The following is an 18,591-nucleotide window of genomic DNA, read 5'->3' as shown; positions in this document are numbered from 1 at the left end:
CCACGCTACTCCGGAATCTGCATTTTAACGAGAGCATTAAAGTGATCCCTTGGTAAATTGAAGTTTGAGATCCCTTGGTAAATTGAAGTTTGAGAACCACTAATCTAAAGCACTATGGTGATTTCCTTTAAAGGGACTTTAAATGAACATGATGAATGTAGCTCTCTCTTGTGCTCTTGCTTTCTCTTGTGTGCTGTCTTTCATTCCTCTTTTGCTTTCCTCCTGTCTTCATCTCCCTCCTCTTTTGCCTTTAATGGGCCATGAGATAAAAGGGAAACTTTAAAAATGATAAAATCATATTTTTTAAAGCAAATGGTGCAACTTTGTAGAACAGCAACAGATTCAGTTGTATAAAAATTAAAACTAAAAACATGGCACTGAGTCAAGAGACACACACACAAAAAAATAACTCTGCTGCCTTGGGCAATTTGCTTGACTGCTTGAAGCCTCAGTTTGCCTCTCTGTAAAGTGGGATAATGACAGTATTTGTCTCAAGGGATGACTGTAAGGATAAAATAAATAAAATAATTCCTGGAAAATAATAAGGGACTGAAAAACATGAACTTTAATCATAACAATGAAAGCAACAGCAACAATGAGCGTTATTAGTTATGCAGCAGTTTACACACTCAAACTGCCGGAAGTGACTTGTATCCAAGGAAGTGAAAAGATGGAGACGTTGAACAACATTGTATATTGGAGCATATTAAAATAATTAAAAAAATTGGGAACAAAAGTCCCCCCAAACCTATTTCTTTTGCTTAAAAAAAAAAGCTTAATATACATATTTTAAATTTCAAAATCAATTGGTTATCATAATTAAACACAAATCAAAGCAGTCGTCATTTTAGAATTAAGTGATTTTTTGAGAACACTGCCCAGTGTTCTTACAAATACTTGTGAAAGAAAAATGGAGTAATTTAGGCTAAGAGACTTAGAATGGAGTTTGAGAGCTGGGCATACAGAAACCCCCTTAGGACAAGTGAAGTCCTGAAACTGACTGTTAAAATTAGAACTTAAGCAGCTAAAAAAAAAAAAAAGAAGCCTTTCCCTTTTCCTGGATCATCTGGGGAAGTAGGGCCCTGTCCCACTGTGCCATCTCTTTTGGCATCACGGGGCATCTTTGCTATCACGTGGGGACACTGGGCACCAAGGAAAGCACAAACTCCCAATATGGACTTGGTGATAGGAAGAAAATAGCTTTTCCTGGCCTGTGATATCAATTAATTCTAGGTGTTCGGAAATGCACGATGGATTCCTATGGAAAGGTGGGTCTTTAGGGTCTCTGAACAAACGGTGACAAAGAGAGCGGAAGGTATGCACGGGGTAGAAGGATAAAAGTGGGAATTCCCAAGTGGAACATGCTCTGTCCCTAACTTATTAAAATGAATATTTTGCTTTGATTGGAGACTAGCGACTAGTAATAAGATATGTTTTTTTAAACTAAAAATTCAGTCTCATGGTCTAACAATTTTAGCATATTGCCAGGGACCTGCAGATGATAATAATGAAAAATAAAACTTCCATTGCAATTAAAGACACACAATCACTATGGCAATCATACTTCCTGACATTGACTGTAAACTTTCAAGGTCGCTGAATTCAAGGGGATTTTCATTTATTTGACAAATGTATATACCACACGGTGTTGACTGCACATTGGCATACGCTGGCTGGAGGAGAGAGGGTGGGAGAGGTAGGGGAGGATGGAACCAAGTGGCATTGGAAAGGGGGACGAGCTGGATCATTCATTATCCTATAAAACATTGTTAGGAGTTTAAGAGTTTATTTGGAACATACTAGAAAGCCAGAGGAGGATATTGAAAAAGAAGTGAGAGTTTAATATACTTAAAAGATATATATTTGCTGTTGTCTGGGAAATCCATGAAAGGGAGGGAGAAGACTAGTCACAGGAAGTCATATTGGGCTGATGTGGTGACATGGAAATGACTGGAGGACAGGACCCTCTTGGGGAGCAGACATATCTCTCAAAACTGAAAATAACAAAGGCATCAGAAATATTATTTCCCTATTTAGCCCATTAGTTGTAGGCAGCTCACAGGTACACATACAAGTCCACTTATTCACAAAGAGCCTCTGTAGGACTTGCATTCTAGAAGAAGATATAATCAAAGGTCCACAAAATGAAAAAAAAGCTATTTAGAATATTAGAAAGTTAACAGTGAAATGAAGAAGAAAATCAAAAAGAAAAAAAAGAAAAACACAACAAAACAAAAGAATAGTGCTATGAAGAAAAATAAAAAGAAAGAAAAAAACAGTAAATGGATGGTCTCCTGAATGATTGTGTTTTTTGTGACAATAACAAATTCCTCTTTCACCATTGCTCTCCCCCAAATGCACATTTCTGTGTGGCAGGATGAACTGATAATTCCAAAGCTCACCTTGATTTAAATAGCTAGGGATGGACTGATAATTCATCAATAAACGACTGTAGTAGATGAGGTATTTTCCAGCTTTTTGGAAGATTGCTGGTTGAACTTTGAGGACCAAGTGTGACAGTTTAGTTATCCCGGCACAGAAGTCAATGAACATTTGTTAATGTCACTTTCTAAAAGGGTGAGGGCCTTGGAGACTCAGGACATCATTTGCACAAAGGCAAAGAGGTCAGCATGAGAAAGGTGGATTAAAGGTGGATTAAAGATTTCCATCCCATGAAGGGAACAGAGACTCAGCTCCTTAGGAGATGGTCCTTACGAGGGCTAGAAGTAATAACTATTTCTCTTTTCTTAATTTTTCCCTCAGTCACATCATCCAAATGCACTGTGTCATGCTATTATCTCTGATATACAAAGACTACCATTCAGTAATGGGACAATAGCCCCTGAGTTAATTCATCATAAAATCCAAATTATCTACTGGGAAACTCTTTTCCTCCATGAAACCTCATTTGTCATTTCCCTTTGATTTGCTTCAAATTCAGGGCAAGAGGTTAAATTTGGTTTTATTTCCTCAGGCAGAGGCATTTCCCAGTTCAAGTTCTCATCCCTTCCCTTTCCTGTTTTTTCTCTCTTTCTCAGAGAAGTTCATTTATATCTCAAATGACAATTAGTATGGTAATTAGACTCAATTTCCCGTCTTTTATTAGTATAGTAGGTAGGCAGCAACTATGATGTTATTATTAGTCATTGTCTTGAAAGAAAATACTTGGACGACAGATTCTATAAGGCAAATTAGCAAACAATGACACCCAGCTCAGCGTCAGTACAAATTCATCAGCATCAGGATTTTGACTCACCGTAGCTCCAGACATCACTTTGGTGGGTATAAATTCGGTGTAAAATTGATTCCAAAGCCATCCATTTAATAGGCACCTTGGGATGATGAGAAATGAAGTGTTCAGACAACTACTGGCTCCCGCCACTCCCCTCCCCACCCCCCACCCCGGCCCTGTGCACCCTTTCCAGCAGGAGGAGCAGATTTTTAAATCTAGCTGAGAAAAGGGACCATTGAGGCCATAAGCTACAGGGTGTACATGCTGGTGGCTTGGGGCTCTGGCTGCATCATGCTGTGGTCCTCTCACCCAGTGTTTGTGTGTGTTTGCAGGGGCCTGTGGTCAGAGGGTTGACTGCTGTTTGGAGCCCTGCTGGCCAGAGTGAAACTTAAAGAGACTTGCCGTTGGATCCAGCTGGAGGCTCTCTGCACCCCTGGAGAACCCAGGCCAGACAGAGAGAAGGGAGAAGACTCAATTACTCCAGGCCCCATGCAGAACTCTCACAACTCAGGAAGCTTTCTGCATCTCTGAGATGTCCCAGACAGCAGGGGAGCCACCAATTAGTTATGACATTTCACAGCCGTTCTTTAGAAGGGGGTTCCTACCCTGGAGGGGGAGGCTGAAACCCAACCTTTGCTAATGATCACCTGGAGACGGAACTGAATTTATGTTTACCGTCTTTGGCATCTGGATGTGCCAGAAACAGTCTCACTGACTCTGCCAGTAATTCCTGCTCCCAAAGCAGCTCTGGCATGCGCAAGAGTCAGGGCAGCTGCTGTGACCTCAGCCACAATGTTCTGAGAACATCCCCTCCATCAGTTAGAAAATATGGCAAACATATGGCTAACAGGTAGGTAGGGAGCCGGGGTCTCTGCTGTCAGGAAAGTGCTCCCTTACTTTGCCTCCTTCTGCATGGTATTCTTTCTCCTCAGCTGGGAGCAGCTTGGCCAGCCCAAAATCAGTGATTTTGACGTGCTGTGGCGTCTTCACCAGGACGTTCCTGGCCGCCAGGTCGCGGTGTACCAAGCGGCGGTCTTCCAGGTAATTCATGCCCTGAAAACACACGGGCACCGAGTGAGGGGGCAGGAAAGTCCCGCTCGCCTTCGAAACTCTCTGGCAAGGACGGTCAAGAGGCCACCCCTGTGAAGCTGGCTCTCAAGCACTGGGACACAGTGTCACGTTTAAGCTCGGCAACGAGCTTCTCCATAGCGGGACTATGTCTGATTCATCTTTATACCTTACCTGACCAACACTGGAACTTGCACATGGCAAATGTTAGAAACAATCTAGTGAATGAATGAATAAGGTAAATGAAAATGAAGCTATAACTGGCTGCTGAGTCATTAACATTTTTTCCATCCAGTTATTCAAGTTAAAAAGACATGTAACAAGTGGAAGAGGACAGGAAAGAGCCGGTACTCGGCTGTCAGACTCCAGAACTTTACAATCGTTTGCTTGCCTGTGCTTGGTTTTCTTATCTGCCCTGTGCTTGGTTTTCTTTATCTATGAAGTAGGGAGATACACCCTGTCTGCCTCCTAAGATTGTGACAAAGCAATACTTCTCAATGTTTCTAAACCAAACTTTGTCATGCTTTCTGGGACTATCCTATGGGATTTGCTACCAAGGAAGAAGATTTTTTGTCCAGTTTTCCTCTCTGTTGCTTTATTATTGAAACCACAGAGACGCTGACTATGCTTTCACCAGGTGCCATTCCCCACCCCACTCCCTAGCTGCCTGGGTGACTTGGTTGTAATCTGAATCACTGCCATAAGAGTATGAAGAAATATCTAGGAAGCAGTCAGTGCAATGCCCAGCAAGTAGGAGATTTGCAGAAATATGACTTTTTAATTGCAGTTCTTGTCCACAGCCTTCTCCCTGTGGCTCTGTCATGCACACCTTCCTCTCGTGGGAGCCAATTTGAGCCTCTACTTTACTGTGCTCCAGCCACGCTGTCTGAGCCAAGCTCCCCGGACCTTACTAAGCTCCCACCTTTTGACATGAGCTTGGCAGCCAATGCCTTCTTCGCTCAGGGCCCAGCTGGCAGGACAGAAGAGTCCCTAGGCAGGAGTCACGTTCTGCAGGAATCTTACTGTGGTTCTACCACATTCTTTCCCACTTATTTACTCACATCATCTCACAGACACATCCCTCCTCCGCTGAGCCCCGACAGCGGGCCCCTTTTCCAGTCTCCAGGTCAGCGGAGGCACCACAGAAATGCTGACTGAAGTTCACCAGCTGGAAATGAAGGGCCTAACTGACTCTGCTTTCCTCACTAGCATTTTTGGAGCAGGGGATGGATCTCCATTTTAGGGCAGTTGCAGGGATTACTCATTGATAAGAATGGATGCCCCATTTTTTTTTTTTTTTCCCAAATTCTTGTTTTCTTTTTGTGTAGACAGCTGGTGAAAATTATGAGTTGACTTGGCATTTTAGAGCAAAATTTACAACATGGGAGAGTAGTAAAGACTTCATCAGGAGTTATTCTTTGGGGACTATTTTTGAGGATTTTAATGTTTTTCTCTTCTTAGGAAAAAAAAAAAGATTGTTTCCCATGTCTCCTCTTCCTTTATGTTATCTAGAAAGTTCCTGAATAGTTAAGCTGCTGTTTGATTTAAATGCTCCCCTTCCAAAGATTTTTCTCTATGTTAGGAAATACGGTTAAGGAGGCTCACGTCTATACAGAGAGCAAATAGCAGATTCTTTCCTGGAATGGCACTTCCCAACTGGAAATTATTATTTAGTGATGGTGGTGGGAGGAGAAGAGGTGGGAAGATGCAGAAGCTGAGAAAATGCTTTTCAATGGAGGACCTATTTACTATTCCCTGTCGCTCCTCTACTTGTGATGTTCTTTCCAAGGCTTGCTCCTTTTATCAACTTCAATCCTCCTCTGAGTTCCAAGATACTAATTCTGTTCTATGCTCTGGTTCTTGAGGCTCTTCCTGAAATGTAAGGTGTCTATTTATTAAATATGATGAATTCCTACCCATCAAAAAAGGTTTCATTATGCTTGGCTTTTTGCTCACGTAGACCCAGCAGATGCGTTCCAGGATTTCTAGCTCTCCTTTTCCCTCTCTCCTACCTTCTTCTCTGTTTCTCTGTTTCTCTCTTGCCCTTGCTTTCTTTCCTTCCTTCCACCCTTTATCTCTTTCATTCATTCCTTCGTTACCCCGAACTCTCCTCTGCGTCGCTGCTGTACATACCGTAATGAATCGCACGTAAAGCCTACACACAGGACCCTATTCTTCTATTCCCTTTCCCTCCCTTTATTTAAAATTCATTATTTTTATAAATTCATCAGACCCACCAGGAGGACTTCGGAGGGCATTTCAGCTCCCATGACTACCAACACTGACTTTCGCTACGTCTCTTTAAATGCATAACCATGAACCTGGGGCACAGGAGACGTTTTGACAAAAGCTTGCCGAATGAATGAGTGAAGGAACAAATGAGTGAATGAATGAATAATAACAGCAGGTGATAATTTTGAGTACTATGTACTACGCATTGTAAACACAGATGGGATTTACAGGGTGGGATTTTGGTGTTGACCATCCTGGCACCCATTCCTCTACTTCCTTGGGAGATAAATCAGCGAGTCCAGAGCTGACAAAGGCTGTTTCAAACCCTCTGACCCCCGGGACCCCATCTGGATCATGTTTGTTACTTCCCTTGTGGGGCCCCAAGTGAAATTTGGTTGAAGTAAAAAAAAAAAAAAATTCCAGTACCTTGGCCCTGTGCCACCAAGTTCATTTCACTGTGTAAACTTAATAAATCTAATTGAGCTCCACCCCAATTCAGCTACCCCACCCCCCTCCTCTGAGCCAACTTTTTAAAGGACTGAGCAACTTTAATAAATGGTGATGTTTTCTCAGGACAATATCAGTCTTCAAAGAAGCCTTGGGAAAGGGGAGGAAAGAGCAGTTTACATATTTTCCAGGACACAGTTAATCAGCCAGAGGCTCTTAAATCAGAGATAATTTTGGGACAAAGAGATTAGACCCATCTGAATTTAGATTAAACTCTTCCTAGGTCTCCATCCCACACTATCTTGAGGCAGTTTGAACAGCCATCTCAGTGCCCTGAAGAATTATATTTTAAGCAGTCACCAAAGATAAGAGTTATAATATGACTTGTGAACTCACAGTCTCTAAACAAAGACGCCACAGGAAGCAACACAAGGCAAAGCCTCAGTGTGGCCTCATGGGAACCTCATTTCCTGATTCTTCTCCAAGATCCTTATTTTAATTTAATTTAATGTATTTCTTTTTGTTAATTACCACAGAACAGCTAGGATGGATTTTGAGATATTGAGGGTAAAGGGGAATTTGAAGAGCCAACCTAGAATCTAAACATAAAACAGAGCACGGGTTTAGGTTTCACATGGATACTGAAGATTTTTCTGGCACAACACCTATGGAAAAAGAGAGGACGTGTGGGGTGGCTGGATTCGACCTTTAGAGAGCTTGTTTTCCCAAGGGCTGTGGGATCCTACAACTCTTGGGAGGAGTTCAGAGTAAGAGGCTGAAACAGGGCCCATTCGGATTTTATTTTATAAACTACCATTGAGGCAGCACTGACATAGTGAACATGGAAAAGGCAGAAAGTCGAAAATGGAGGGTTTTGGTAGAGTAAAATCATGATGTGGCACCTAGAACTTACCCCAACTGTTCTAGAATGTTCTGGCTCTATCAGAGTGATCACCTTCATTCCCCACATCTGGACATGACAACCCACAAGTGATTCTGCCCATCTCCATTCCATTTCCTTTAGAGGCTCACAAATACACTGATAGTTCTTATAATAGCGGCTTGCAAATATACTGATAGTTCTTATAAATGCATGTTCAACTGGGGTACCCAAGACTTTTCAAATGAACTTGGACCACACTGAGTATCCCATGGGCTTGCAAAATGGGTCCTTTGAACTAAATGATTTTTTTGACTTTTATCCTTATTAAAATCCATCTCATAGGTTGAGTGCAGTTTGGTGCTTATACAGTAAGGAAGGAGAATGATGCCCACAAAGCGATTTCCTCCTGAGAGCCCTGCCTCTCCCAGCTGCTAGCTGTTTGCATATTTCACCAGGGCCAGCCTTGAGGATCAAACGATACATCATTTGTTGAACTATAGAACCCAATCACTGTCAGAGAATTCAGTTCTATGAGATCTTAATCTGTGTTAGGCAACAAAAAAGCTCTCGTGCAAAAAGTTTGAGAAATGGTAGACTGAAGTCTAAGCATCTTTAGTGAGTGTAGACCCTACTATCAGGCGCATTGTGTTGCTCTAAGGAGGAACATGGGGTAGGGGAGGGAATGTTTTCCAAACGAAGTTGATCATGAGATCTTTTGTCATACATTTTTTTATTTACCAGCTGGTTTGTTAGTCAGAAAACAACTAGCTTACTCCCAGCGAGTAAGAAACTCCCATTATCTCATGCGTCAGGAGTTTATGAAATTCTGTTCATTCCTTCTGGTTGGTGAGGGATGGTTTCTTCACTGGCCATGAGCTCAATGTGGGGAGCAAAATCCATTTCTATCATATATGGCAAGGGGGCATGTCTCTTTCTTCATGTTCTACCAATCCCACCCCAATTTCTTCCTAGCAATTTTTTTCAGTTTCTCCTTTTGCCTTAGCTGGTATAATTTTATTTATACGTTTAGCAGTTGAGTCAAGATAATAAACTTGCACAACAGAGGCCAGCTGTCCCATCTATATTGTTAAAACTTCCCAAGAGAGTCCATGCCTTTGTGAATCAAAATAGGACATTTATAAGTCAATAATTCTCACTTTGAAAATGCCAGGAGTTTAGTTTCTGGCCAACTACTAAGTGTTTCTGGGTAGTTTCACTTCAAGCTTTCAAAAAAGAAAACTGTTTAATGCTCAGATAAATAGTCACTAACCCAAGAGCAGATAACTCTCTTAATTGGGGAAACCATTATTTTTCTTTCCCTCCAGAGACAAACAGTCCATCAATTATGGCCATTTGAATACAGTGGAATAAGGTTTCTCTTGTGAATTAAAGAGCAAATCTATCATCCAGCGAGTTAACTGTTCATAATGTGGAAAATCAAATCAAAATAAAATCAAAGTACCACAGGTGCAACTGTGGCTTTAAATAACAAGTTGAAATTTTGAGTAATATCATATAGAAAATGATCCTGGAAAATTTTCGGATCCTGGAACTTCAACCTCAGGAAATCCAATAGCTCATCTCTGAATGGGGGCCACTGTGAAAATGAAGTGTTCACTAAGGTAGACACAGTTTTATTAAAGTTTTTAAAATGTATTTTTCATTGTGCCTATAAAAGGCTAATTCTAGGAGTTAAATGAACTTCCATTCATGTAGACAGTAGAGGCCAAGCAGATTTGAAAGTAAGACTGCGGAGAAACCTTTTCCTAGCGGTAACACGAATAATAGAAGACTCTGGAATAGGAGATGCTGCTCTAAGAAATAAAAGTTGATAGGGGACTAGATTAAGACAACAGCTATTTCAGGTTAGATTTTAGTCTTTATTCCAACCTAGTATAGCTAAAATGGGAAGAGGAATGGAGGAAGGGAATGCACATTGAGTGAGCATCTGATGTGTGTTAGAATCTGTTGCAGGTGCCTCATGGAGGCTAACTTATCTCATCCTTACTACCCAGAAAGACCAATGGCAGCATCCATCCCAAAGAGGCCAGATGCAAAAAGAGGAAGAAACTTGTCTATGGTCATACAGCTCATAAATACCAGGATCAAGACTTGAATCCCCAGTCGACTGGAACCATAAACTTAGTTCTGTACTGGGCAACCCCCCAGTGAGACGGTATGGCCCTTGAGGTGAAGCAATTGTGTAAACACTTCATACTAATGATAGGGGCTTCTCTCCATCTTGTAGCGTCACTTTTTTGGAGCTAGGCATTCATTTGAGATAATTAGAGAAGAGATGCTGAATATTTGGATACCCTCTGGTGAAATGGATATTATGAGTCAGGCAGGCAGAACTGGCCCTAGGTGTGCAGAATTCTGGTCTCCCTGCCCAGGACTGGGAGATGCAGACAGGGCCCCGCCCGGATTGAGCTCACATTGTAGCCAGTGCAGTTGGGGGAAGAACTTAAGTGAGCATGTAAAATAAATCAGATATGCCCATCAAGCAATACATGCTAAAAAAAAAAAAAAAGAAGATAAATAAAAGGAGTGTGATAGAGATTGCCTGGGGAGGGAGGCAATACCATGTATTTTGTGCCTTGGATAATCACAGAAGAAAGCTGAGGTTGGTTCAGAAGCCAGGATATAAGTAGATCTGCAGGGATAATTCTACATTTGGTAAAACAATTTGAGCTGACCCTCTCCTTCCAAACCAGTCATGCACAGAAATAATAAGCATTTTCATGAAACCACAGCATCCAAGGTGCACACAGGCTTTTTTCTAGGGTGCCCTCAGCAGTTGTTGTTGAGAGATTGACACCAGACAGCATGGAATGAAACAGGATGTGCTGTTGTCCTGGGCCATGACCTACCTCCCGCTTGACAAACCTGGGCCCCAGAACCTCAGTGATGGGCCGACCTGTTCTAGCAAGAGCCTGTCTTGGGGCAACAGGAACCAAGAGTGGGTGCTGGTAGAACAATGCCCAGTATGTTTTTGTTTGTTCTATAAATCACCTTCTGAATCTGCTTGAAGTTGGGTGAGGCAAGTTCAAAGCATCCTCAGGAGTAATTCAGTGGGACTGATTGGTGCCATTGACCATGGCTGACGTGAGGAATGTAGAACTGGACATGTCCTCATGGCTGATTCAGTCCCTGCCTTCACAGCCATTGGTACCTGCTGCCCCATTGTTTGAGGGGGATGAAGGGCAGTGATGTGCCTTCTGAGTGGGCTTATCTACAAATTCTTTAAGTTCCACCAGCCATTGTCAGAAAAGAAATAGAATTTAGCAAGACGGGCTGCAAGTAACTGATGTGGTGCTGGAACTGAGATAAGAAAGATTTGAAATGAAAGTACTATTCCCTTGAGGCAGTCTGGAGTGGTTAAATACCTGGTTTGTGGCTCTTTACCTGTCCTCAGCACACAGGTGGGGCTACCTAGCCACTCTCTGCAACTCAGCCCCTCCCTGGTTTTAGATCAACCCTTTTGACAAGGGGACATTTAAAGAGCCCCATATAAATGGCACAAGCATCTGCTCACATGTGTCACTCCTGCTTTAACCTGCACACCCAGACCTTGTACCTATACCTGCCCTGTCCACCTGGCCAGGTCATCACTTGAATCCCCATTCAGGCCTCCTTAAGTATTCTGTTATCAAGCCCTTTACTGGATGAAAACCACATCTCTGCCTCTATTACAAACTACTGTAGTATTCAATAAGAAAGAACTCAGTAAAAATAAGAACACTAGCAGTAAACTATATTGAGTACTCAATAAATAGATAATCATTCCAATGTCCCTGAATAATTAGATTTTCAACACGAAGGTGAGCCAGGTGCAAAAGACAGTCAATTCAACATAATCCAAAATGAGGAAAAGTAAATACTTTTTGTAAACACACACACACACACACACACACACACACACACACACACACACACACACACGTTTGGCAAACTCTTTGTCAATCCAGGATGGAGAACCTAACTGGATTTTTCACTCATCTTTCCTTTTCCTTCTTTTCCCAGTTCTGCTTTCCTTTGAGTCCTCTACCTGACAATGTGCATTATGTCCCAAAGTGGGGGACAGGGAGCGACGGGCTAAGGCAGCTGTACTTCCTGCACAGCTGAAATATCTCCCCTTCTTTTCCAAGCCAGCTGCCTACACTGAGGGCACTGCCATGAGCAGGTATCCTGGCAATTTACCTTTGCTATCTGCACACACCAGTTGAGTAGGTACTGGGACCCAATGTTGTCCTTGTGCTCACGGATGTAGTCCAGGAGGCAACCGAATGGCATGAGCTGTGTGATGAGCTGGACCGTGGAGGTCAGGCAGATGCCCAGCAGACGGCACACATGGGGATTGTCCACACTGGCCATAACATAGGCTTCCTGTGTGGGGAGGAGGAGAGAATGGCATGAGAAAGGCTCCTCAGTAGTTGGCTAAAGGGAGAGGCAAGAAGATCTCTTTCTAGGTAAAAAAAGTGCATACATGATTTCGAGTTTCAAAATATATACTTGTGGAGGGCAAGTTAGCTCATGGAACACACAGTGCAATAGACATTTATGAAGGGTGATGACATGACAAGACACTTTATGGAAGACAGCACACTCCTTGGAGCATCTGGGGATTCCAATCCACAGAGAGACGCAGGCCTTACTGTTGGTGCACCACCGGATGAAAATGGGAATGGAGTTACCCTGATGTTTCGAAGTTGTTATGTAGACCCCAGTCTCAAGGGCAAAGATGCTGCAGTTTAAAATGGCTCCAGGGCATGCAGACAATCCATGTTTGGGTAACTGGATACTCTGGGCATCTATTTTCCCACTCAATCAGGAACGCTCACTATGGATACACTGGAGGTATAATGGACAGAGAGCTCCAGGGCCGGTCAGGTCACCCAAGTCAGGAGGCAGCCAGCAAGGAAAACTTCATTTCTCTGTAGAGCAATACTTGGTCGTGACTGCACCATGGTCAATGGTCAGGACATGTGGGATAGGGACCCTGCCCAGAGCAGTGCTGTGACCCTGCAGAGGGTAACTGAAGAAGCTGTCTGGGGTGGCTGGGTCCCCTTTTGGGGACTGGCTCTGAAACTGACTGAGAGCACAGATTTTTAAATACTTTAAATCTCCCATACTGCAGGCTCCCATGGCTGCCCAGGATTCATTTCTAAAGAGAGGATGTCTGTGTGGCCCCCCTGCCTCATTCTGATGATGGGAAAACCATGCAAATCTGCATAATGCAGCCTCCTCACTACTCCAGGCTGGCTGCCAAGGCAGGATCCTTTGTTTAACACAGATCCATGAATATAGACTTTATTTTAACCCTTCTGCTATTCTTGGACAGAGGAAGCTGAATTTATTTATAATCACTCACACAATGGAACTTTCTCTTCTATCTGACTGAGAATTAGAGAATCCTCAACTTCCACCCATAAATTCTTCTTTCCCTTTAAAATACTAATGATGGTAACCTTTTATTCAGATGTGAAAGGACCATATGGGAGGAGAGAGAGAGAGAGAGAGAGAGAGAGAGAGAGAGACAGATAGAGAGAGAGAGAGAGAGAGAGAGAGAGAGAGAGAGAGACAGATAGAGAGAGAGAGAGAGAGAGAGAGAGAGAGAGAGAGAGAGAGAAAGAGAGAGAGAGAGAGAGAGAGAGAAAGAGATATTAAGGCTCCTGTTTACATCTTAGCATTCCTGTGTTTTGAGTGTGGATTGGGCAAGTTAGTCTCTCTGGGTAGAAGTAGGCATAGACCGGGCCAGCTTAATGCATCAGAGTGGGGTGTTTGCTTGGAAATGCGCTGGAACAGCTCAGAACACTGAACAGAACATTGGATGAACTGGGCAAAAACTGAGCACAATACTGATTGTTCTTCAGTTACTAGTAGGCTCTGTACATAAAATTATCTTTCCATAACTATGTGATGCCAAAATAACTTACTGAGTGGATAAAAAAAATCACCCAGATTAAAAAAAAAAAAATCACCCAGATTTACATCAGGGAGGGCCTTGCTATTTTATTCCCAAGTTCTGGCTCCACATTCTTTGCTCTCATAGGCCATAGGTGTAGCGTGACATCCCTCATAGCTGTTTGTGGTGGTTAATTCCAGTGTCAACTTGGCTAGGTTATGGTGTCCAGTTGTTTGCTTAAGCAAGCATTGCACTGTGAGGGTTTTCTGTAGACTGATTTACATTATTAGTCAGTTGATTGCATGTATGGCTGATTGCATCTACAATTGCCTTCAGCAATGAGGGAATCTCCTCATCCAATCAGCTGAAGGTCTTAAAGCAAGAACTGATGACTTCCACAGTCAGGAAGAAGAATTTCTATTTGTATTTCAGCCAACCAGCTTCTGGGGAATGCATCACCTTCACTGGAGTTTCCAACTTGTGGCCTGCCCTACAGAATTCGGACTTGCCAACCCCCTTGGTTGTGTGAGTGAATTCCTATAATAAATCCTTTAATGCTTATATATATTCCACTGGTCCTGTTTCTCTGGAGAATATTGACTAATAAACTCTTTCTTTCTGCTGTGGCCCTCATTACCTCTGCAATTTTCCATCATTTTGTCTCCAGACTAGCAACTCTCAGCTCAATGCACTTATTGGCACCACATTCAATTTCTTAATTACATTGAGTGGATCACATCACCCCTCTATGCACAAAACTCAAAAGTCACACAAAACCTCCTCATATCTAAGTTTGGCTTTCAAGTCTGTTCACTCCAGCAGGGTCCTCTCTTGCCCCCATACTGTATACATCGAACCAGATACAGTATCAACGTTTATAGGACTCCCATGGAATCCATCACTTGCTACCCTAAATTGCAGTGATTTGCGCAGGTAATTTCTTTCCCAACCACCTATCAGTCTGAATGAGAAATCATGCTCGTAAATTTGTGTATCCTGCGAGAGCACTAAGCACTTAATAATAACAGCTAACAAAATCGAGCATTTGCCATGTCAGGCACTGCACAAAGGGACCTCCAAGGGCTTTGCATGCACTGATGATTAATCGCCACAATGGCACTGGAAGGAGGTGTAATCATCACCTCCATTTAGATGAATTAAGTGAGAGGTGAAAAGATAAGGCTGCATGTTAGAAGGTGGTGGTTGTGATCGATGCATATCTGACGAAAGTTGAGACAATGAAGGTAGTGTCTTAGTACAGTACTCGGAATAACTGAGAAACCAAATGCTCTAATTAATTATACCCCAATGTGTGTTCTTTGTGTGTGTACGTGCATATATATTTTATTACAGACAAGCTCGCAGAGCTTTCCTTGCTTAAGTCCATCTGCTGGCCCTTTCTGCTGCTGGGAAGCTCTGAGTCTCTGTGGTCCTGCCTCCATAGCCTGCCTCTGGTTCTCGTGTCCTCTGTTCTCAATCCTCCCTCTGGTCTTCACAGGACCAGGTGGGCCTGTGGGTGGAGGGGCCTCCCCTGGTTCCCCAATCTACATTAAACCTTCTAGGCTTCAACATTTTCCCTTTAGAGGAGCGGCATCAGTAATGCTTGGAAAATCAGTAGAACTGCAAAAAATCCCAGCCCCTCACCTTGAGCCCTACTGACCCTTGTGGGTAAGGGGTGGGGTCCAGCAATCTGTGTTTTAACAAGCCCTCCAGGGGATTCTCATACTCTGAGGGGCTGAAGGACAACTGCGGTGGAACATTCATCATTATCTGCATTTACAGTATTTGTGTGACTGAAAAAAATGTCTTTCCCTCACCCAGCTCTTTGAGGAAAAGGACTGTAGGATCAGTTCCCCAAACACTCCTGGTGAACAGGCAGGGGACCGTGTCATACTGACAAACACTTGCTTATCATGTTGCTTCAATTCCACCCCCTCAATCCCATTTGTATTATCTTAGCTAGTGTGGGAAACTCTTTGAGAGTGGGGCCTGGACCTTTCCTTCTCCTATCATCCTAACAGTGACTAACACAGATCTAGGCACGATTGCCTCCAGGATTTCAGGGTTGATCTACACTGAAAGGATACGAAGCCAGAGATTCAAAGCAAATTAAAGACCCTGCCATTTCCACAGTAACAACAATAGTAAAAACCAAAACACACCATGGCTTAGGTTGCAATACTAATGGTCAATGAGAAGGAAGGGTAAGGGGGATGGGATGTAGGGATTTTCTTTTGTCTTTTTATTTCTTTTTCTGGAGTGATGCAAATGTTCTCAAAATGATCAGGTGATGAATACTCAACTACGTGATGATATTGTGAGCCACGGATTGTGCATTTTGTATGGACTGTATGGTGGGTGACAATATCTCAATAAAACTATTTTAAACAAAACAAAACGAAACAAAACACCGCAGCTTTAAGTATCTGTTGCAGAATACCGATTTGTATGTTTCCCCAAGTGTTTAGGCCCTCTCCTTTCAGGTAGTGTTTGCATTTCATTTATTTTTCTACTGTAAACATAATATCACAGCATTAAAGAACAGAGCAGATATTTAATACTTATGTTCTCAGGAGACATTGAAACATCCCTTCATTTCAGAAAAGGGTTTATTTATAACAAGTCAGAACTGGAACAGGCCTGCAAGTACATTTAGTCTGATGCCACCATGTCTGAAGAGGAAACTGAGGTTGAGGGGAGTGAATGCCCTGAGGCCACACCACTTTTCAGGGTAAGAACTGGGACCACATCTGGGTCTCCTCACCCTCAGATCTGCACTCCTTTCACAGATCCCTCTGCCAACCCCACTCTGACACCCCTCCTCATTGGGCCCAAAGTATGGCCAGAAGACGTGTGACATCCTTGTGAATGCTCCGATTATCAGATGAGTAGCAAGCGTTGGATTTCATCGCACATATGCACACATGGCACATACGTAAATGTGCTGTGCCTTCTCTTTCCATCAGCTTCCCAAAATTTTAACTGGAAAGTCTATGCAAAAATTAATAGGCTATGGGATTGCCAGGAAAGCACAAATCACGTCTCTTCCCAGAGTCTGGGAAGCTGTACAATCATAACACCAAAGGAAACCTCTGGCCGTTCCTATTTTCTCAAGAGCTGGTTGAGATTTGGATACATATTGTATTCATTTCAGAGGAGAGAGAAATCTGCAAAGCTGAGTAGTTTGAGCCCGCATCTGTTGTGGAGCCAGTAAGGGGCTGACCTGGAACTCAGGGGATTTGGAGAACAGAGTTTGGGGCGTGGGTGTGGGGCCACCCAGAGCCAGGAGCCCTGCCAGGTCCCCCAACGCCCATTAAAATCTGACAGACCAGCAGAAATTAGGCCATCACTTCCTCCCTGCCCCCCAGGGCACAATGGGAACGGTGTTTGGTCATGTGTCCCGTTCAGAGTACACAGAAATTCAAGCGTGCTTTGTTCGTAGTGGTTTATCTTGGAAATCTTAAAGGTACACTGTGACCTACGCTAAGCATGCTTGGCATTCAACAACAATCTTGTGAATTAGCCCGGCCCAACCAGGCGGGGACTGAGACAGAGCTCAGCTCACAGACACGGATGGCTATTGTCTGAGTCAAGGAAGAGTCGTTGCTGAGGCTCTGGTGACCTTAAAAGTCTATTATTTTGTCTCAATTGCCGAAAGGATTTTATTGGGTTCCTGCTTTCATGCTGGGCTGCCTCATCTCTAAACTTTTTTTATTTTCTGGATTGGGGAAAAGGATTTCCCTAGATTTGAAATTTCTTAAGGAGCAGTGTCTTTCTCTTCCTAAGAATGAAGACTAGGTGGCCCCTAAATTATTGAAGCTCCCAGTTAACTAAGCCTCTAATAGCAATGTCCAACGGGAGCTCTGGTTTGTTGTGCTGAACACAAGTGGCTGGTTTCTGTAGGGGGATGAACGAATCGGGTTGTTGGAACGATTTACAAGTGCGTGTGAGTATTTCAAAGAACAGACTTGGCCCCCTTGGCTATCCTATTTCAGGGTTAACTTGCTATTTAGCTTGCTGTTGAAATTGGCCTTGGAATCGCTGGGTTTTGCTTCCTTTAGCAGGAACCACCTCCTTCAGCTTATCCCCCTTTCCTTCAGGGGGCTCTCCATCACGGGCATGTCACCCTGTGCTGGCATGACTATTTGTTCGTGCCGGGCAGACTGAACTAAATTTAGGAAAAGCAAATGAGAGAGCCTTCTTTATCGTCTGCTGACTGTAGTAGCCATAACATTTGTTAGAGGAGAAGGCAAAAGAGGATTAAAAGAAAGGATCAAGGCAGGAAAAGAGGTTAAAATAGTAGGAGTAAGAAAGAAGTCCAGAAGACAGCAAGAAGTAGAAACAAAACAGACGACCCACGGCTGTTAGGGGCATTTCAATTCTAAGCATCTTTCTTCTACCCCACCCTTATCCCCACAAAAGCAAATTTCCTTCAATTAAAAGGACCTGGGGGCCTTTGTTAGTAAAAACTTCTTTTCCAAAGCATAACTATTGTCTCAAAGTACTTCAAAATCCTCCTGACTCTGCATTATAAAGATTGTTTAAATTCACCTTTAACATTATTTTGTGAAAGTTATTTGAATGTCTTGAAAGGATAAAAAATTGAAATAAGCAAGCCAATTCTGCAGAGATTTTTTTTTGGCAATGTAAGTGAGGTAGCTAGAGATTATAAGTGAAAAGCTTTCACAAATGGCTTGTCCAACTTTTATTTCTTTGTGGTTATGTTAATAGGAGTTGACATGATGTTAACAGGACTTGACATTAATTTGTAAACCATTAAACTGAAAAAGAATCGCCCATGATAAGCATATCATCATGTTAGAT

General features: G+C 42.9%; 1 protein-coding gene across 1 annotated transcript in view; it reads right to left on the bottom strand.

The window, feature by feature from the left end:
- EGFR (epidermal growth factor receptor) overlaps nucleotides 1-18,591 on the bottom strand; it is a 212,876-nt gene that overhangs the window by 13,112 nt on the left and 181,173 nt on the right. Inside the window, 3 exon segments of the mRNA XM_077119335.1 lie at nucleotides 3,257-3,332; nucleotides 4,130-4,285; nucleotides 12,063-12,248. Of these exon segments, the coding sequence (XP_076975450.1) occupies nucleotides 3,257-3,332; nucleotides 4,130-4,285; nucleotides 12,063-12,248 (418 nt within the window).

Source organism: Tamandua tetradactyla, chromosome 1 (assembly GCF_023851605.1).
Source record: "Tamandua tetradactyla isolate mTamTet1 chromosome 1, mTamTet1.pri, whole genome shotgun sequence".
NCBI classification, from domain to species: domain Eukaryota; kingdom Metazoa; phylum Chordata; class Mammalia; order Pilosa; family Myrmecophagidae; genus Tamandua; species Tamandua tetradactyla.
The sequence above is the reverse complement of the archived record's forward strand: the minus strand, read 5'-3'. Positions and strand labels throughout refer to the sequence as shown.